The 21781-nt window shown below is 41.7% G+C and overlaps 1 protein-coding gene across 1 annotated transcript in view; it reads right to left on the bottom strand.

Annotated features, from left to right (window-relative positions):
* BTBD7 (BTB domain containing 7) overlaps nt 1–21781 on the bottom strand; it is a 50550-nt gene that overhangs the window by 12299 nt on the left and 16470 nt on the right. The window contains exons 2-8 of the mRNA XM_063439048.1: nt 17402–17577; nt 15713–16792; nt 10212–10420; nt 8631–8706; nt 8383–8543; nt 6464–6607; nt 102–291 (exon numbers count right to left, since the gene is read on the bottom strand). Of these exons, the coding sequence (XP_063295118.1) occupies nt 102–291; nt 6464–6607; nt 8383–8543; nt 8631–8706; nt 10212–10420; nt 15713–16792; nt 17402–17483 (1942 nt within the window). The 5' untranslated portion in view covers nt 17484–17577. The remainder of the gene's footprint in view (nt 1–101; nt 292–6463; nt 6608–8382; nt 8544–8630; nt 8707–10211; nt 10421–15712; nt 16793–17401; nt 17578–21781) is intronic.

The following is a 21781-nucleotide window of genomic DNA, read 5'->3' as shown; positions in this document are numbered from 1 at the left end:
TCCCAATAAAACTCTGAATACAAATTAATAAATAATTAGATTTTGTCTTTTTACATGTATTTATAAACCTTAATACAATAATAAGAAACCATGCCAGTTACCTGGTATTTCATTGGCCACCACAGTCGGAGGGCTTGCCTGGCTACTGCTCATTTGCTGATGGTTAATCATGTGACAGCATTGTGGCACTGCATTATTAACCATATAGAGTGTATCTGGGACATTGGACATCCTGACCATCCTAAGTCGAACCAAGTCAGTCTGTTCCACCATCATCTCATCCAGCACAGCCTGTAAGGACAGGGGAAGACAATGAACTCCAAATGCCAACATATACTTCAAACTGGCAACTTAAAAATATATATACATATAACATATATACAAGTTCTATAATATAGAAGGCATTTAGTGAACCAGTGCCTGAAGCATTCACAGTCCATTTCTGATTACCATGGGCACAAGTGTGCTTTGGCAAGAGATGAAAGTTTGTCTGACTAAGTCAGAAGGCCTCCACATGCAGAGTATGCATTTTAAAGAATGTGTCTCACAATGACTTTATTCACAGTAAATATTGTGTTTTTAACGTACTGACTTTTGTTTGCTTTCATTTTATTTACATTGTTTCGATTGTTTATAAACTTGAGCATCAGTGAGTTTCATCACAAAAGAGATTTGCACAGGAGTGTGATTTTATATGTCACTTTTTACTCCTTTGGGGCACATGAGATTTACTGATTTTTCCCCCCCTATTGTTCTTAACCAATGGGTCCGCAAACCTAATGATGGTCCTTCAGTTGGTCTGATGAAACAGTCACATCGGCCATATTTATAAAAAGCCAACAGATTGCGCAGCGCTGTACAAACAAGTGGAGGACGTACAATATACACAGGCAAATACAAAAAGTAGAGAGAAGATATCAAGCCATTGAAGCTCTTTTATACAAAGTGCTTAGCTAGATAGCCTGTGGGCTTACAATCTAAATGATACAGTGGGGATTTGAGACAAGAAGTAGCAGGTATTCAAAAATAAATAAATTTGCTTAAATTAGCATCACTGCATCGCCAAACAAACAGACCTGACAGACACTGAGAAGAGTCTAGTGAAAGCAGTTTACATTAATAATTTTATCGTTAATTTATATTCAACATTACCAAGCTATTGCCATGTATTTTCTTCAGAACTTAATTAAATAAGAGTGTTAATGGAGCTCTACCACCACGCTGACATTTGAGTATTTCAGAAAAATATAATCTGCATGAACTCCTCATACAAATTGCATTTGAATTTCATTCAAATTCCAAACGAAGTCAAATGACATAAGACAAATTATAGAGTTTGTCTTCGAAGTCAAAACTGAAGTTAACAAAACTCATAACATCAAGTTTTTCCAATTCCCACAGCCATTGTTATAAGAATCAGCCGCTATAACTGTTTAAACCTATTTGGGTTTTAAACCCAAGCATTTTCAGACTGAACTTTAACTACAACTAAACAACCTTAAAACTTTTTTTCTTTAACCTTTAACTAACCTAACACTAAACTTCTCAATTTCCCACAAACTTTATTTCACCCAAAAAAACAGATGAAAGGGTTGGGAAAATGTTAAATCTCGGTTTACATGGTTAATTGGAATTTTAATTTTACTAATACAATTTAATCATTATCAAACACACAAAGTAACTCTCTGATAATCTCTTTCTCCACTTAGCATCTAACAATCAGGTTGAAGGAGGTGGATCAGATATCCCAGCAGCACAGTGATTGCTGGTTGTCACAGTGATCACATGTGCTGAGACAGCGCCATTTGCTGTTGCTGATCTGACTCGGATGTTGAGGCACCCAGCAATAGCATTAACCCCACAATCATGGTGATCTGGCGTTAACTTTAGTACATGACAGAATTATTTTGTCATGGGTCCTTTTGGCACGGACTACCAAGACTGAATAACTTGGTCATTGGTCTTTAAGGAGCTAAAGTTTAATTTACAGAGCAGGAGATAAAAACATATAAAGCAAGTGAAGATCTGACTAAAAATGAAACCATTTTTTGCATGAAGGCTGTGTCAGTCACTGCCAGGGGAGGCGTGGCTCAGGCTGCATGAACAAACACATAATTTATCTCCTCAATACCAGTGAATCGAGCAATGAGAATGCAGGAGCATGATCTATACACCAAAACTACTTCATTATGCTAAAGTTAATTTGGTGCTTATAGTGTTTATTTAAACTGGATGACAGGAGTGTTACTAACCAGCAAATTTACTGATAATCAGTAAAATATAAATACATTAAAAAAAAAAAAACACATTGCACATTAGATTAAATGTATAATAAAACCACCTCCTAAATACTTGTCCAACCTCAAGGTATTCAAATATTCCCAACAGTGTCACCCCTGGCATGCACAGCTGCTTAGAAAAAAAGTTGCTATTCACAAATAGAATACTTATCAGTCTCTGTCAAGCAGGGAGCAGGTTCACAGAGACTTGACATGGTATGAAGATAATTCTTCATCAGTTATTCAGATAATCAATGGGTTAAAACCCTTATCCTTTATTACAAAAGATCCCTATGCTCACAGTAAGAAGACGTTCCCCCATCAGTTGTCCCTAATTGCTGGAGGTGTGGAGAAATCTATCTTGAGTAGACATGTGCAATTTGTTTCGTTCCGAAGGCAAATTCGGACGCTTCCGAATGTCCGAAGTGCCGAATTTCAGAATGCCAAACCGAATTGCTTTGGATTTCTGAAAAGTGGCAAAACAGGAGAGGGTTGGGGTAGGATTAGGTTTAGGGGTAGAGTTAAGTGTTGGAGTAGGGTTATGGGTTTGGGTACGGTAACCCTAACCCTACCCGAAGTCACGAAAATCCTAAGTGCCGAACTGAACCGCCGAAGTTCCGAATGCCGAACCAAATATTTTTCCCATGCACATCCCTAATCTGGAGACATTTATTAAATGCTGCTAAGTCCCTAGTGCCCGTCTTCTGGAAGTGCCCCGAAAGACCAACTAAGCAGCATTTGCTTTCCAAGGTGGAAGAAATGAAGGCCGCAGAGGCTATGATAGCATCCTTAAATAACAGAATCGTCAAATATTCCCAACAGTGGCACCTCTGGCATGCACAGCTGCTTAGATCCTGGTCAGGAGGACACTAAGTCTCTGCCACATCAATAGGATGATGGGTTCAGTCCGGTGGCATAGCTATCCCATTTACCTCGATACTTATCCCCAGATTTATCTTATACTTGAGAGCAGGGCTGAAGCAAGGCATTCTGCCGCCTTAATCAAAGATTTATTTTGCTACCCCACCATGACATAGTTCCATTGTGTCACACGTTTATTCACTAAACTCAAAAAGTAAACATCCCACTAACTTATTTTAACAATTTAGTAGCTAAACCCCCAAAGAAAACATGCTTTTCCTTCTCTGCAAGCCCTCCAGAGGCTTCTAATTGAGAAGCCTCTCTGCTGGAGCCACAATTGTGCACATGCGATCACAGCTTTCCTAGGTTTCCCATTGAGTTCTAGTTTAGCTCATTGAGAAACGGAGAAAGCAGGTGAACACTAGTACAGTAAGTCTGCCTCTTCTGTTAGCTATGTGGAGCTAAAGGAGAAGAAAACCTCCATAGCTGTGTGACAGACATGGAGGTGTTTTTGCCCGCAATTATAAAATGTCGATTTTTATTGATGACAAACTCCAGCAAGCTGAAATACTTTATGTGGGTGGAGTATTACTCTCTCTTCGCAAACAGCCCTATACATATAAGCACACGCGCCGAAGGTGCCTTATGCATACACGCACCAATATATAAACTGCCTCATACACACACCCTAGCTAATGCATACTCACAGACAAAATGCCTCACCCACAAACACAATGACCCATACATAAACACACTGCTACTCCCTAAACCTGATCCATACACACACACACAAACTACACATTCTCTGACACACAGCACAGATTACCAGCAGCATCCTGCCCCGTCCTCGCTTTGCCCTTTTTAGCGTGTTGGCTGCAGGGTATGACATTACGCTGAATCCCGGCGGCTATGAGTGATTGGATGCTGCCGCTACTAGCACCGCCCTGTAAGCTAAAGCCAGACCCAGTTACAGCTTCCCTGTATGCCTGCCAGAAATAGACTTCCTAATGTCACCAACTGCCCCCAAGGCAGCCTTAAAAGGATAAAAAACTTAAAAAAAAAAACAAAAAAAAAAAAAAACACACTTCCCGACGATATAAATTCCACATCCCTGAAACCAACTGCCCGATACATACATTGAAATATATGATTATACATGCAATACATACATATGTATACCAGCACACAAACACTGCTCAATACATACACAAACTGTCCACGAGAGAGAGAGACAGTCCAATACATACATACACACTGCAAGCTGATGATCTTCCCTCACATACTCCAGTGGTGGCTGGAGCCCATTCAGCCAGTGTGGTACTTCTGCTGCCATGCTTGCAGTCTATGTATGTCCCCCCCACACTTTCCAGGAGCATGATAGGGCGAACAGGACATGGAAGCTCTGTCCTTGCGCTGCCCTCCTCTTCTTATACTTATACTAATCATTCTCAGAATAATTTGATTAAAACCGATTACTTGGGCACTTGCTGTACCATTACTTTGGAATGTAGCAGCCTTCAACAATGACTACAGTACCAAGAAGGGTAAGGAGTCTACTCTTATACGCTGTAATGCTCCATAACACACCGTACAGGCTTCCAGTTAAAGGGACACTCCAGGCACCCAGACCACTTCTGCCCATTGGAGTGGTCTGGGTGCCAACTCCCACTACCCTTAACCCTGCAAGTGTAATTATTGCAGTTTCTATAAAACAGCAATAATTACTTGCAGGGTTAACTCCACCTCTAGTGGCTGTATACTAGACAGCCACTAGAGGGCACTTCCGTGTCCACAGCACAGGAAACCTGTGCTAGAGCGTCGCTGGACGTCCTCACGCTGTGTGAGGACCTCCAGCATCGCTCAATTCCCCATAGGAAAGCATTTTCAATGCTTTCCTATGGAGAGCTCTAATGGGCATGCGCATTAGGTTTCCTCAGCCGGCAGGCGGAATCAGTCTCGCCCACCGGCTGACGTAATCACTGGGAGGAGCAGCGGCGAGCAGACACCACCGCCGAGGGAAGTGTCCTGATGGGGTTTTCACCCCTTCAGCTACCGGGGATGGGGGGTGGGAGGGAGAGAGGACCAGCAGTGCCAGGAAAACTGATTGTTTTCCTGCCACTGGAGATTCCGTTTAATAAAAATATTATGGTCAATACATCAGGTAGTTTATTACAGCTTTCTTTAGCTTGATCATGACATGGTCTATTGTAGAAGTTTTCTATGTATGTAGACAATGTTGGGGAAAAAAAAGATCAAAGCCAGTTTTGCATATCTATTGGGAACAAATATGACGTACACCGATACTGCATGAACTTTTAACAAAGCACTTGTTTTATCAGGTTGGCCTAGCTCCAATTTGATACATACTGTTGCTATTAGAAACAAAATTAATATAATTTATAACTGGCAACAGATCATGATGGACTTTTCAGGTCCAGCTGTAAGTTCATTAAGGAGATATTAAAAAAACTATAGTCACTGGAACAATTACAGCTTATTGCATTTGTTCTGGTGAGTAGAATCATTCCCTTTTTGCAGTAAACACTGTCTTTTCAGAGAATAGGGCAGTGTTTACATTACAGTCTAGGGATACCTCCACTGGCCACTCCTCAGATGGCAACTAGAGGCGCTTCCTGGGGTAGTGCTGCACAATGTGCAGCACTGCCATTCAGTGTCTCCACCCTCTGCATGGAGACACTGAACTTTCCTCAGTGGTGCATTGATATAATGCATCTCTATCAGGAGATGGTGATTGGCCAGGGCTGTGTTTGGTCTGTGCTGGCTCTGCCACTGATCTGCATCCTTGACAGTCTCAGCCAATCCAATAGGAAAACATTGTAATTGACTCAGATCAACACTTCTGATGATGACAGCCAAGCAGGCAGATAAGGGGCAGAGCCAGCAGCAGACTGGAATAAACGTAAGATTTTACTATATTTAGGGGGACCGGATTAGGTTTTTAATACTATAGGGCCAGGAATACAGGTTTGTGTTCCTGAGCCTATAGTGTTCCTTTAAGCACGATAAATACTGCAACACATCATAATGGTTTATGATAAAAAAGGTTTAGTTTGAAACTCTGAGCTGTTTAACAAAAATTGAGGCTCTCTCAGTGCTAAAGGCTTGAACCATCTGCAGTGAAAGGCCATCCAACTCTGGACAGCAACTATAGGCTCAGCAAAAAAAATAAAAATGTGCTTTTCAAAGGCTGACAAATGTCAGTTTCATTCAATTTGTCAAATTACTTTTAGAAAATGTTGAACTCCAAAAATAGTACTATTAATTGCCATAAACTGAAGTTGAAAAGTGAAACAACATTTTACCTTTGCCTCTTCTACGTAAGGAGAAAACAGTCGTGGTCGGACATATATGCCAGCATTCTTTTGGCGTAACCATGAGTTGGATTTCCCACTTTCAGAGGTTGGGAGCATATCTGCAGGAGGGGTGCTTATCAATCCTCGTTTCATCTATCAAATAGCAACAAATAGCTTTTAAAATTGTCTCAACTTTGTTACAATAATATATATTTAAACACCAACTTCCTGGGAATATTGTTTGTGTTCTAATTAAAGTGCTATCCAAAACCTTTGTTAAGAGTCTAGATCATTACATTCAAAAATGAAATACACAACATCTTGTTATGGTGCTTAATGTAGTTGTTCTGGTGTCTACTGCCTATCCCTGCAGGCACTCTCATGCAAACACATTTTCAGAGAAAAGGTAGCGTTTACATTGCTGCCTAGGGACACCTCCAGTTGTAGTCACCCAGACTGCCACTAGAGGTGCTTCCAGGGTCAGTGCTGCACAAAAAGCAGCACTAATGTTTTGCGTCTATACGCTCTGCATGGAGATGTAAACTGATTCAACACATCTCTACGAGGAGATACCGATTTGCCATCGAAGCATTTGGCCCTGCTTCTTTGGCGAGATAATCAGAATTGATTAACTCAGCCAATCCAATGCTTTCCCATGGGAATATGTAGGAATAAAGATAAATAAAATACCTTTTTATTAGTGATATTTGGAGGGGAGGGTTGATGGCTAAATAGTGTTTTTAACATTATAGGGTCACAATACACCTTTGTTTTCCTGACCCTATAGTGTTCCTTTAAAGCCAACAGTTTTGGTGTATAGATATTATGCAGTCCCACTGATCAGTGATCTGCCATTTAGGAGTTAAATCACTTTGTTGATGCAACCCTACCCACACAGCTTTCCTGATCCTATAAAGAGTCATCTAAATGTTTAACCTTCCTTTATTTACATAGTCTGTTTAACTTTTTTCATCTCCTGCTCTGTTATTAGCCTTCTAGAAACTGTGTAGCCTCCAGCATTTCATTAAAGTGCCATTTACAGAGCATTAGATAAACTTCAAAAGTAAGTTAACATCTTATTGAAAACCAACACCTATTTTTCATACAGGTTGTGTCAGTCACAGCCTGGGGAGGTATGGCTAGGGCTACGAAAACAAAAATGGATTTAACTCCTAATTGGCTGATAATTGAGCAGTGAGACTGCAGGGGCAAGATCTATAAAACAAAACACTTATTAAGCTAAACTTGTTTTAAAGCCTATAATATCCCTTTAAATGAGCACATTGGGCACAAAAACAACTTCATTGCAATGGCAGTTATAGTGCAGGGAGGTCCTGAGCTATGTGTACATTATGGGTTTGGGAGAAATTAAATAAATAAAAAAAATATGCTCCGTCCATCTACTCCCTGTGCTTGTCTGAGGTTTCAATAAGAAAGTTTAGATTCAGGAGCCACTGTCAGTCTAAAATTTTCAGCTGATACTCTAAGACTATCAGTAGTTCCCCATTCACAAAACAGAGTGAATGAGGAGCCAACGATCAGCAGCACCCAGCCCAGAAACATCTGTATTTGAAGCCATAGATCTTTTTCACCTAGTTTTGTGAATTACATCCTGATTTGAAGCACCTGAGGAAGCGAAGGTGTATTGCAAATGGGCACAGTCTTCCAGAATTTGTGGTATAACCACTCATTAACTGTTTAACCAGTTAAGACATTGCCAGGAAACTCCTTGTACCACAAATGCTCCCAGCAGTGTTTGCATTGCAGGTTTAGTCTCTGCACTAGAATCACTACTAACCTGACTTTCCTTTAAGATAATTTTTTTAGACATACATATACGAGTACATACAAATCAATTTAGTGTAGCCATTGTATAGTAATGCAAAGCAACCAATAGATTTTATACAGTGCTCTTCACAAAGACTTACAGGATCACTCAGTACATCACTGTTTACTGGCAGAATGTGTTCAATGCGGACATAGGGTAGAAGGGGAGACAATATCTCTCTTAGCTCCTCAATATCCAGGTCTCTTCTTTTTACCCCACGCTTGTTGACACTGTGTGCAGTACCACTCAGTAGATTAGGCTCTGTAACAGAAGGGACTGCGTTAAAACTTGAACGTGCTTGTTATAGCAAGTCATACAGATTTAGAATGTGTCAATGAAGGATCTCACCTCTATCTGCTATTCTTTTCACCAACTGATATTCTCCCCATTTAATAAGATACTTGAGAATATCTTGTTCACTTGCCTAGAAAATGGGAACACAATAGAAATAAAAACATTGAAAACTTTATTCTGCTACCCTGCCTAATGCAACCACACATACAAACAACAGACTTGTATAACAGATTCCATATGAAGAAAAAAAAAAATCCAAAATAAAAAATTAATTTACCATTACAATCAAACATTATTAGGCTACATTGAAAAAGTGAACATAGCTCAAACACAAATTAACACAATAAAATAAAAAATACACCACAACAGCTTAGAACGGGGCTCAATGTTTTCATTTGTCACTAGCAATAAGTGAAAATTCACCCTTGGTGTGTGACAGATCCTCCAGGTTTATAGTGGTAAATAACTTTTAAAGCCTGGCTAGTGGTGTAGTATTTGTAATGTTAAGCCTTTACTTAGAATATACAATATAAAAAGGCATAAACAGGGAGGGAGAGGGAGAGAGAGGGAGAGAGAGGGGAGAGAGAGGGGGAGAGAGAGGGAGAGAGAGAGAGGGAGAGAGAGAGAGGAGAGAGAGGGAGAGAGAGAGAGGGAGAGAGAGAGAGGGAGAGAGAGAGAGGGAGAGAGAGAGGGGGAGAGAGAGAGGGAGAGAGAGGGGGAGAGAGAGGGGAGAGAGAGAGGGGGAGAGAGAGAGGGAGAGAGAGAGGGGGAGAGAGAGGGGGAGAGAGAGAGGGAGAGAGAGAGAGGGGGAGAGAGAGAGGGGGAGAGAGAGGGGGAGAGAGAGGGGGAGAGAGGGGGAGAGAGGGGGAGAGAGGGGGAGAGAGGGGGAGAGAGGGGGGGAGAGAGGGGGAGAGAGAGGGGGAGAGGGGGGAGAGAGAGGGGGAGAGAGGGGAGAGAGGGGAGAGAGGGGGAGAGAGGGGGAGAGAGGGGGAGAGAGGGGGAGAGAGGGGGGAGAGGGGGAGAGAGGGGGAGAGAGGGGGAGAGAGGGGGAGAGAGGGGGAGAGAGGGGGAGAGAGGGGGAGAGAGGGGGAGAAGGGGGAGAGAGGGGGAGGAGGGGAGAGAGGGGGAGAGAGGGGGAGAGAGGGGGGGAGAGGGGGAGAGAGGGGGAGAGAGGGGGAGAGAGGGGGAGAGAGGGGGGAGAGAGGGGAGAGAGAGGGGGAGAGGGAGAGAGGGGGAGAGAGGGGGAGAGAGGGGGAGAGAGGGGGAGAGAGGGGAGAGAGGGGGGAGAGGGGGGGAGAGGGGGAGAGAGAGGGGGAGAGAGAGGGGGAGAGAGGGGGAGAGAGGGGGAGAGAGGGGAGAGAGAGGGGGGGAGAGGGGGAGAGGGGGAGGGGGGAGAGAGAGGGGGAGAGAGAGAGAGAGAGAGAGAGAGAGAGAGAGAGAGAGATGGAGAGAGATGGAGAGAGATTGATTCTAGATTGAAGCATTTATTTATTTTTACAAATCATCATGCTCAGAGTTGAGAGTAGGCTCAGATTATTCTATGCACCCTCATAGTTTTGCAATTTTACTTTGAGAGGTCATGTAGGGCTGCTAAAACAAAAACCATGTTAAAATGTACTACTTAAACCCAAATACCTGCAGATAGTCAGATTGGATTACTGTAAGCAAGTGGTCCTTGGTAAGTTCGTAAAAGACATCCGAAACCATGACCTGGCTAAACTCCTCACAGAGGAAATGCAGAGCTTGCCGGTGAACCCAGTTAGAGCCATAAGGCTGAGAGCTCCACTTCAAGATTGCGATCAACGTCTCCAGAGAGATGCTCTCTGCGATAATGTCTTCACAACCTGCAAGAAATCAAATACTCTGAGGAGACACATTTCACACCACAAATATGTCAGATCATCACCTGGGACCCATGACAAGGAATTTAATGGTATTAATTGTAAAACCAAATTAAGGCACACTCAAAACACCACATACAAACTTCTTAAAAAAAAAAAAAAACGAATAACAAAATGCCACCACTAAGGGCTGTGATGAGGTTAGACCATAATACAAACTTCCTGCATAACACTGGAAACATAACACTGATGGGAACATTGCGTTGATTATTTCTAGTTATCGCAGCTCTAAATAGTATTAGTGTTGTCATGCACATAAAACAGTACAAGCATGCCTTGCCACAACAGCGATAGCACACATAAGAATTACAGATAATTGAGAACAGTGTGGATGTGGGACTGCACATTTTTTATATTTTGTAGGACATTATACTTTAGCGTTAGTCAGAAGGGAGGCTAGAAAGCTTGTGGTAGGCTTGGTGTCTGACAGTGTGTGGTCTAACAGAAGATAAGAGAAACAGGCTATCAGGTAGATAGATCTCTGTTTAACATGCTAGATAGGGAGAGGGTAGGCTGCACAGAATAGCATGGGAGTGTGTCCAAGATCGTTTGCCAGGCAGCACAGTCAGCCTAAATAAACATCGGAAGTAAGCTTTAAAGATAAGAAGAGGGTCCACCAATATAACAAGAGATAACCACTGGATTGCTTGTTTAGACAGGGAGTGTCATCTCGACAAGTGGGTACCGCAAGCGTTGCATGCCTATTGAGAGCGTCTCTGGGGGTTGCTTAGCCGATGCCAAGAGATGGGAGGCTGCAGATACATAACAGCCAGAGTCTGTTTAGCGGTGTGTGTGGGGGACCCTCCAGTCACAGGTACTGCTGCACTCCCATGTTATTCTACCCGGGCTCCAGTACAGATTGAACCCTCCAATGGCGTGACTTGCGCGTGTAAATGTGGCGCCAACCAGAGTGCCGTTCTGTGAAGCTAGTGTGGAGTGGCATGTTAGGCTGTCAGCGTTGCAGCTTTGGCCCTCGGACCAGTGTCACCCTCTTCCCTGTCAGGGCGTGTTTTGGGTGCTTCCTCTGGTCTTTGCTTCCAGTAGGCCTGAGCTGAGCCTGGACGTGTGAATCTCTTGGTGAGGTATTGGCTTGTCTGCTTGCCATCTTGACAGATTCTGTCAAATGCTAGTAGCCATGGCTCTGCACCCTTAGGCTCCTGGCAGAGAGCCTGTGTGGGGGAACCAACTTGGAAGGCAGACATCTTGCCTGGTAAGATGCAGTCTCCGGCGTTGCTGATGCTTGTTAAAGTCCAAAGAGTGAGTCAGGGGGCTCTCCAGTGGGGACCAGGATAAGCCCCACCAGTCCAGGGGAAGGGGCGGGGGCACACGGACAGCTGAAGAGTGAGGAGAGCAGCCACCTCTCCCTGGCTCCGTCACAAGTAGGCCTCAAATCTTTGAGTCAGGTTATCGGTGTGATAGCTGCTTGTGAGGTATCCAGAAGACCATCGGGACTCCCTCTGCTAATACCATGCGCAGCTGCCCTTGAGATTTGCCTTGAATTAGGCAATTTCGTAGTTTAATCAGTGCCAAAAACGAGAGCCAGCCATGCGTCTGGTCCGCTCGGAAGCGAGGCTCGCACCCCCCCTCCCCAAATTGTATTTATATGAACTTTAATATTTAAGCACTTTGTAAATATCAAGTTCCTTAGCAGTTTTTGGTATACTAAACTAAATTTTAAAATTCAACTTTTTCCATGGTGTAGCCATTTAAAAGAACACAATTTTTCTTTTTAAATGGTTTGTTTTATTTAACTGTATACTACTTGGACTCCTATTATATTTATTACACACACACACACTTTTTATTTTTTAGTTTAAAAAAACAGAAAAACAAAACAAAAAAAAAACATCCTCACTGCAGCCTGATTTGACTTCTGTGACCAATCCTGATTAATTTTGTCCGATTACATGGTTCCCCTAGAAGAGCACTGAGGATACAGCGCATGCATGGCAGTCACTGTCTTTTGCCAGTAAAAATTATTCTCTGGAGGAACAGCCAGCCTTCAGTGTCAGCATACTTTCCATGTTGCCACCGGAGATGAAAGCTTCAGTTCATGAACCCATTTCAGTCCAGTGCTCAGTGGCCAATAGGCACAGAAATGTTTAAATGTAAACAGTGCCATTTCTGATAAATGGCACAATTTTCATTGGCAAGGCTAAAAAAGACAGCATCTATGCCCCAAAGTAATTTCATTAAGATGAAGTTATTTTGGTACTTGGATAGTCTGTAGTAATTCTCTTTATCCAATTTGTGCCAAGTTCCTATAGGGTTACTCCAAACACCATGACCACTTCAGTCATGGTGCTCGGAGTCTGTATGTGCAGCATGTTGCAAGAAATTGCTCCACATATGGAGTTTAACACCCGCCAGAGGTGTAACTTCTCCAGAAGTTTCTTGGGGTATCATTAGCAAGCTCGGAAAGAGTGTTCCAGCTGACACTCAGCCAATGACGCATTGGCAGAGGAGCTCGGAATTTCTGTACCTGGTGGGGAACCAGGTATGAGGGCAAACTGTTGACCATCAGTTTGCTTTAACACTGGGGAAGCGAGGCAGGGTATTCCAGGCATCATAAACACTACAGCAAGCCATAGTGGTTATGATGCTGAGAATAACATTTTAAAAGGAACACTTTAAGCTCCATAACCACTATAGCCCTTTGTAGTGGTTATGACATCAGTAGTGCCCTGGCACTGTCCTACAGTAAATATAAAAAAAAAAAAAACATTTTAGCAGTTTGACAATTCACCTGGGTCACACCAGGTGTTTGCCCCATATCTGTTCTTTCTCAGCAGGAGATGCAAGATATTTCTATGCAGCAAAGCACAGCCAATGCTGGACTGTGATCATTGGCTGAGAAAGCTCATGCGCTCAGTCAATGAGCATGGCCCTGCTCAGTCTGAAAGAGCAATATGGTTTCTCCTCTAGGAGGAACAGATGTTTGGAGTCTTCCTATAAGTGGGTCACATACTGTTTCACTGATACACTGTACTTGTACACAGCAAATACAATATCTTCCAAACAACAAATGATCTCCAAACAACTTCTAGCCTGGAATGTCACCTTAAAAGGACCACTATAGTGCCAGGAAAACACTCATTTTCCTGGCACTATAGTGCCCTGAGGGTGCCCCCACCCCGCTGGGATCTAGGGGGAGGAAGGGGTTAAATTTACCTATTTTCCCAGCGCCGGGAAAAAGGTAAATTTAACCCCTTCTCGTCATCTCAATGCTTTCCTATGGAGGCTGGTGTCTTCTCACTGTGAAAATCACAGTGAGAAGCTTGGAAGCGCCTCTAGCGCTTGTCAATGAGACAGCCACTAGAGGCTGGATTAACCCCATTATAAACATAGCAGTTTCTCTGAAATTGCTATGTTTATAGAAAAAGGGTTAATCCTAGCTGGACCTGGCATCCAGACCACTTCATTAAGCTGAAGTGGTCTGGGTGCCTATAGTGGTCCTTTAAGATGGGGGAGGGTAAGGGGGAGAAGAAGAAAATAAATATAATAGAAAGGCTAAAATATAAAAAAAAAAAAAAACTGCATAAAAGTAGATCTCTATTTTTACATAGAGTAGACGGCAAACCAAACTGTTTAACTCAGCCATGATTTGTTTATTTGCCCAGTCGTCTATTTCCTCTTCTTGTTTATGAAAAGGATAGATGTGGAGATGTGGATAGGTTTTGAAGTCTGATGAACAGTTGGGAGCTGGAGTCAATCTTTTCCATATGTGTAATAATCGTTATTCATACATCTGTGTTTAGCAGGTCTATGACTAAGCTTATGAAAAAAACCACTCAGCTAGGATCTATGACATTACAATCCCAAAATCAATGTGCCTTGTCCAAGCACGATTTGGGGGGGGGGAGAGGGGGGGTGGAACCTCAATGTTGAAACCAATATATTGGGGAACAAGGTCTCAATATATGCCAGTAATATAATTTGTATAAGTTTAAAAATGGACAGAGATATGCTCTTGTGTTCATGTTTACATGTAAATGTTATGCACATTAATGTTACAACCCTTCCCCCTCTTCTTGCCGTTTTAGGTGGCATCCCTCCTTCTGTACTTATTCTAATCATAGGGAGTAATGCGTGTTGAATATAAAAGCCACTTTAAATTTGAAAACATTATTAGACCGTTTCAGTAATCATACAGTTGTATAATGCAGGTATATAACTGTGACTGTCATGTTTTAGATTAAAAGATTTTTTAAAATCAGTAAAACTTGCACAGAGCAGCAAAAACCAACATCCTATCTGGATTAAAATGCTCAAAATATTTTAATGTCACATTGGGTCAGAATAGTTAAAGGGTTTGTCCAACCACTGGGCCACTATCATTGATTTGAACTAGTCATAGTGGTATGAGTCTGCCCGTTCTGTTTTTCTGCTTGAAACACTGCACACGTGACTTTGGCAGCCCGGAACCCTGTTACATGATGCCTAATGTGAAATCCATGCATATTGTACATCTGTCATCAGCGCTCTGTCAGACCTAATCTTCTCCCTTGTAGGAGCACTGGGGAAGATTGCTTCCTCCTTCATTGCATTGTTTTGTAAACGGGGGCAAAAGTGAATTCCACTCAGGAGCTCAGGAAATAACCATTAATTAATCCATGCAATGTCTATACTTCAAATAAATAAATAAATAAAAAGGTGTGTATGGACACATTTGTGAATGATTGTCTGCTGTATTAATAGAACACAAGCCCCATAACCAGTCCAGTGCATTGTAGTAGATCTGGTGATAGAAAGCTGCCAACGCTAGGCACATTACAAACCCCTTGTGTTTTCTTCATATTCAGATAAATCACAATTTGGGGGAAGCATAGCTTCCCCATAAAGTCATACCACCTGAGTAGGGCAGGCAACTTGCAGTCCTTGTAACAGAGCAATATAAAGCAAAGTAGTTTATAACCGGCAGCTAGCTCTCCTGCAGTTGGCCCTGACCAGTAAAAACTTAGTCTTCCTAAAAGAAAGCACCAACACCTGTACAATGATGCTTCCATTCATCAAAACAGGACCTGAAAACTGTAAAAACTGCTAGATGTAAAAACTGTTGAACTACTTTGCTGGTTAGTACAATTTTTTTGTTTAAAAGGGAGCTTTAGTTTTAATGCTTTAACTACACAGTGCATTGTAAAATAGGAGGGAGGTGGTAACTCCAGCATAAAACATTTCAAATAAAGGAGAGAGATACCTTTTCCAGCTTCTATTTGACTTCATATTCTCTCTTACCTTGCGCAAGCATATTAAACTCTAAGAACAGTGCTATATGATAAAGTTCCATAGCTTCTTCAGCGCGGCTCATGTTAGGCCTTCCTGCCACCAATGCTTGAACTTCACTGAGGCTTCCGATTGATGGACTACAGTGCAACACATAGGAGAGATCCACTATATCCGTGTACATACAATGCAAAATTACTTTTGCATATTTTTTTGGTATTATAGATTCATCCAAAATTATCCTAGTAGGAGTCCGTAAAGTCCGGTCTGTAATTTCTTCCCCAGTTCGTATTCGTCGTTGCAGCAAGTTACGGAAAAATGGAGATCGAGCTGAAAGAATAGCTTTGTGTGCTCGGAGCTCTTCTTCTAAGCAGCTTTGAGCACCGAAGGTTCCCACCAGCTCAGAGTCTGAAGAAAAACTGAGGACCGCATCATAATAGCACATGTAATCAAAAAGCCCACGCATATCTACATCCAGAGAATTGGGTGTGCCAAATTCTTCACTTAGTTGCACAAGGATATCGACATTTTGAAATCTAGAGTCCTCTATGCCAAACTCCCCTGTGTAAAGGTAGTGTAGCAATGCGGAGAACATCAACATGTCTATTCCAGCAGTGTTGATGTCCATTATTACCTCTGCTCCATACTCAGGGGAAGATGAAAGCAACTTCTTAAAAAATGGGCACCTTGCTGCCAATATGGCACGATGTACCGGAAAGCATGTTTCTTGGAATATTAAATCCACATCTGTACAGTATTTGTACTCGTACAGATCAGCCATATCTTTCTGCAAAGTCCTGGATTCTGGTCGTGCCAAGTTCGCTTGCAAAGACAGTTCTTTTAAGGCTGCTGTGCCTTCATATTCCTCCACCAATGCATTGACATCTCGAACGTCCCATCCAGAAAGGAGTTCTCGCATCTGCTTAGCATGATCAGCAGAACGGCTTGATTTCCGTCGCTTAATGAATTTCTTTTTAAGCGTGGCAAGGCCAGAGGATTTCTTTTTTTTGTCTTGTGGTTTTTCGTGACCATGGTCAAGGCTATATAATTTTGATTCATATCCATAGCCTTGGCTAGAATAAGAGGATGTTCCTGAAAATAAAAAGAAATTAAATTAATTCTTGAACATGTTTTCTTATCCCCTTATTCTTTAACTAAATTGAATCCCTTTAGAAATGAACAAATACAATTTTTGGCCATATAGCCCCAACTATGTTCCCCATTGCACCGGTCGTCGTCATAACAATCATACGATTTCATTCCTCTTTAGCTCTATCAAATTTGTGCAACTTTTTAGAGAATAATTGGCTAAGAGTGTTAGCTCATGCTTTCAGCCAATGAATTTTGTCAAAGTTACTCAAGCATGGATTGAGTACTTCCACTAATGCAACTTGGCTCCTTACAAAAGCCTATAATCAGGTTGTTTGACAAGTTTATCACAGATATGTGATGAGAATTAAACATCTATTTGTCTGCTAATATGTATGACTACATCTGACATATTGCATTAAAATAAATAAAAAAAACACGACAAAAAAGAAATATAAAGAAGAAAAACATTTTAATTTTGTTTGGTATGAACAAGGTAAAACACAAGACTGATGTTTATACATTTCAAGAAAAAAAAAGAAAAGAAAAAGCTTGAACATGGAAGTGTAGGGGTTAGACTATCTAGTTGCCAGAAAAAGAAGGCAGATTTACCTATAAAGGTCTGCTGTGCCTGCGAGTTTCCCCCTACCCTTGGGGAACACGAGTGAGGGTAGTTTGAGGCATTGGCACCCATGTCGCTATTCACACAGACATGTTGCCTGATGGCCCTTCAAAGAGTAATCCCACATTTCCTTGTCATTTTTAAATCCAGATTCTAACGCAGGCTTCTGAAGCATTCTGAAAAATAAGAGAATTATGGTTAAATTATTTAATAATGAGGGACCCTCAATACAAGGACGCTGCCTATTAGAACTAATCAACATCTACTTGGGAAAGGGGTAAAATTATTTTCTTTTCAAAAAGGAAAACATTGATATTAGCACATTAAATATATTTTAATCTTGTCATGTGTAAAAAATATTGCAAAGCAAAAAAACTAAATAAAAACTAGATATTTAAGTCTCAACATACTGCACTACAGGGCAACATAAATCCCCAAGTAGCCATGACTAACAGTGTGAAAGCAAGCGCATAGCATTCGGTGGTAACATAGCAGTGTTCCCCAACCCAGTCCTCACGGAGCAACTACAGTACAGGTTTTATCAGTGTCTCCATTGGAATAAAACAGGGAAATGTATAAATCCTGGACTGTTGGTGGTCCCTGAGGACTGGGTGGGAGGACACTGACATATAGGGTCAAACTCTCTGCCCTAGCTTCTAAGTAACTCTGGTGCTCCCCTAAATTCACATTATGTTCATCTTTTCTACATTATATTACCTAAAGAACAAGAACAGCAACCTTTAGATTGTAAGCTCACAAGCTAACCACTTTGTATAAAAGGAGCTTCAGTGGCTAGATCTCAGCTCTTGAACAGGGCTCTCCTGACCTTTTGTATTGGACTGTATATATTGTAAAGCGCTGCGGAATACGCTGGTGCTTTATAAATGCCAGTAATAAAAATCTCTGTAGTGCTCCCCCCCCTCTCCATTTCTGTGGTGTACACGCCCTGAGCAGGATTATACTAAGCAGTCGTGTTTTGTTTTAGACTCAGCGGATAACATCTGCTCCATAACAGAATTTCAAAATGCCAGCAATATAACTTTCCAGCATAAAACAAATATAGAAATAACCCAGTGAAGCCATGTGGCCTCTAAGCGGTATCAGCAGGAGAAGGAAAAAAAAAAAAAAAAACCACACATGGAACAATGACATTTGAAGCTGTACTAAGAATATAGTCTTGTCGGTCACTAAAAGATTAGAACTTTTACTTCTCATATAGAATTGTTAATGACTGAATTGGTATGACAATATCACAGTTCGCCTTTAATATATATCAATATTTACAAAATATAACACAATCTTCCCACATCACAAACTATCAACTAAGAAATGTTATGTTCTATAAAAACCAACAATAATCTCCTTTCAACATGGACAGCAAGTAGAAATATTGGAAAGTGTCTTGTAAATGTTACCACTACCCAATTATAGATTGTACATAGTAAACAGACCAAAAAAAAAACTGTAGCTTTAAAAATCGGTAAAAAAATAAATAAATAAAAACACCCAACAACTATGAATTAGTGGTTTTAATCTCAATCGTACTTGGGTATTACATTTTCCACTGCAAATCCCTAGAATTTGGCAAGACAGAAGGCAATATGTAGTTATACAACTCCATGCACAGTTGAGATTAATTATAGGAGTGTACGCAAATCACAAAGGAGTGCAACTGGTTAAAAAAAAAATTCTCTAAACATCTTTTCAGACACAACAGAAAATATTTGGCCAACAGTGAACTTGAATGCACGTGAAGTTGTGTAATTCTGGGTTCCTTTCAAATGTGATTTACTGTTCAGATGCATTAATACAAACAGAGATCCAATTACACAAGACACCCAAACTGGACATTTTATGATCCATTTAAATCTGTGTTGGTACCTCTTGCCTATGCACAGCTGGATCACTTCAAGAGTGTTGAGAGAGCAGAAGCCCTAACTGAAAAAAGGATTAGTGACAGGGAATAACAACCACAAAGTGGGATCCAGTCTTAGAGAGCAGCGGCAGAAAGGCGAGAGAATCAGTGCTTACAAAGTGCAGCAGCTGTATTTTGGCATATGATGTGTTCAGCACCTTAAAGTGGGAGGAGTGATGATAAAGTGTGCAGTTATGTGCTGAGAGAATATTTAGACAGCAGCTCCACTAAGGTGGGAAAAGTGCTTAATGAGTGTGGCAGTCGTAAACTTGGATACAGGGTGCTTAACCCCTTAAGGACCAAACTTCTGGAATAAAAGGGAATCATGACATGTTCACACATGTCGTGTGTCCTTAAGGGGTTAAAGGAACACTATAGACATCTAAACAACTTTAGCTTAACCCCTTAAGGACACATGACGTGTGTGACACGTCATGATTCCCTTTTATTCCAGAAGTTTGGTCCTTAAGGGGTTAAAGAAGCAGTTTTAATGTATAGATCATGCTTCTTGGGTTCCACTGTGCAATTCACTGACATTTTAGGAGTTAAATCACTTTGTTTATGCAGCCCTTGTCACACCTCCCCCTGGCTATGATTGAACCAGCCTGCATGAAAAAAAAAATGGTTTCACTTTCAATCCAATGTAATTTACGTTAAACAATTGTATCTCTTTCTCTGTAAATTGAACTTTAATCACACACAGGAGGCTCTTGAAGGTTCTGGCAAGCTATAAACATAGCAGGGGATAAGAAAATCTAAATTACACAGAACTTGCAATAAAGGAAGGATGAACTTTAGATTACTTTTTACAGGAAGTGTTTAGGAAGGCTGTGCAAGTCACATGCAGGGAGGTGTGACTAGGGTTCATAAGCAAAGTGATTTAACTCCTAAATGGCAGGGACATGATCTATACACTAAAACTGCTTCATTAAGCTAAAGTTGTTTTGGTGACTATAGTGTCCCTTTAAAGAGTGATGAAAGAGCTGCAGCCATAAACCTGGATATAGAGCATTTAGAGAATGTTGACTGATTCTGTCCCAAGTAGTCAGCCCAGTCTTAAAGCAGATCAATGAAGTAGATGGGTGGTCATAGAATTCTTTCAACTGTGTAAACCCTACCTGCACAAAATCAAGTAAAACTATTACTATTACCTTCAATGCCCCATTAACGCTTTAAGGACTGAGCCAATTGTACAAGTTGTGATCAAAACAAAAACTTTGAATTTGCGCTACATGTCTGTTCAACCAGAATTCACCTCTTTCATATTAAATGCACACACACTTATATATAATTTTGTTCAGGAGAAACAGGGCTTTCATTTCATATCCAATATTTATATATGAAACATAATTTAATATGAATAAAATATAAAAATAAAAGTGAGGGGGGTGGGGCCTGGACGCAGAGCCAAGCGGACGCAGGACAGAGCTACTCCCGCTCCAAACACCAAACCTGCCTGATAAAAAGCCACAAAATGACTCCAAAATCCGTCAAATGGGCCACCAACAAAGAGCTGCTGACAGGTGCTGCGTGTTGGTGCCAAACACCAGGCACCAACTGCAGAACACCCAGCAACACAGCCTGAGGCCTACAAGCCACCTGACTCACCTCAGCCTCCCCGCCACACAACAAGCTTGACCCGCCGGAAGGCTCATGAGACTCCCCACAAGAGGTTGAGGAGACGGGTGAGGCCACAAAAGCAGTGGAACAAGGTCTACCACCAAGAACCCAACCCCAGGCCTGGGGGCACTACCTGCCATCACCCAAAAGGAATCTGCTGGGCTACAACGGGACCACCGAAGCGAGACACCATGAAGCAGGCACCGGAACAGAACGCTGACAGGAGGAACACCTTACCGCCGCACAGCAGCAGGGTTCCCGCACGCAACACCAGCCCCCGGGTGGCTCTCTCTCCACCGACAACCTCGCCTGCCCTCACTCCCAGCGTCCATGCCCAGCCTCCAGGGAAGGGGCCAGGTGACCGAGACGGACTCTAGATTCCATCTTGCTAAGGACAATGTCTCCCCCTCCGCAGGCATAGGCTGAGTAAACTGCCGACCACTCTAAAGCAAAGCATAATCCTGCTATCTTGATACTGCAGTTATTGTATATGCTATACTGTAGCCTAATTACCATCTTATATCCTGCACACTATGCTACAGTATACTACTTTATATTATACGGTGTTGTTTAAACTTACGAGCATATAAGCTATTGATCACTTTGTTTTTCGTATTGTGCCCACTATGAATGACACCCTGCATGTCCTTTACTATCAATCTGTGCATAGCAACTGTTTAGCCATGTATATGAAGCATGTTATTACTACCAATGTTTGACTATCATAAATTAGCATGACCTTTATTACTAATCCTATCTAAATGTTAAACCAACAAGTTGTCAAGCGTGGACTACAAGCATAGAACCTTATCTTACCTAGACCCTCTTGTATTTA

The sequence above is a fragment of the Pelobates fuscus genome, chromosome 13, assembly GCF_036172605.1.
Source record: "Pelobates fuscus isolate aPelFus1 chromosome 13, aPelFus1.pri, whole genome shotgun sequence".
NCBI classification, from domain to species: domain Eukaryota; kingdom Metazoa; phylum Chordata; class Amphibia; order Anura; family Pelobatidae; genus Pelobates; species Pelobates fuscus.
The sequence above is the reverse complement of the archived record's forward strand: the minus strand, read 5'-3'. Positions and strand labels throughout refer to the sequence as shown.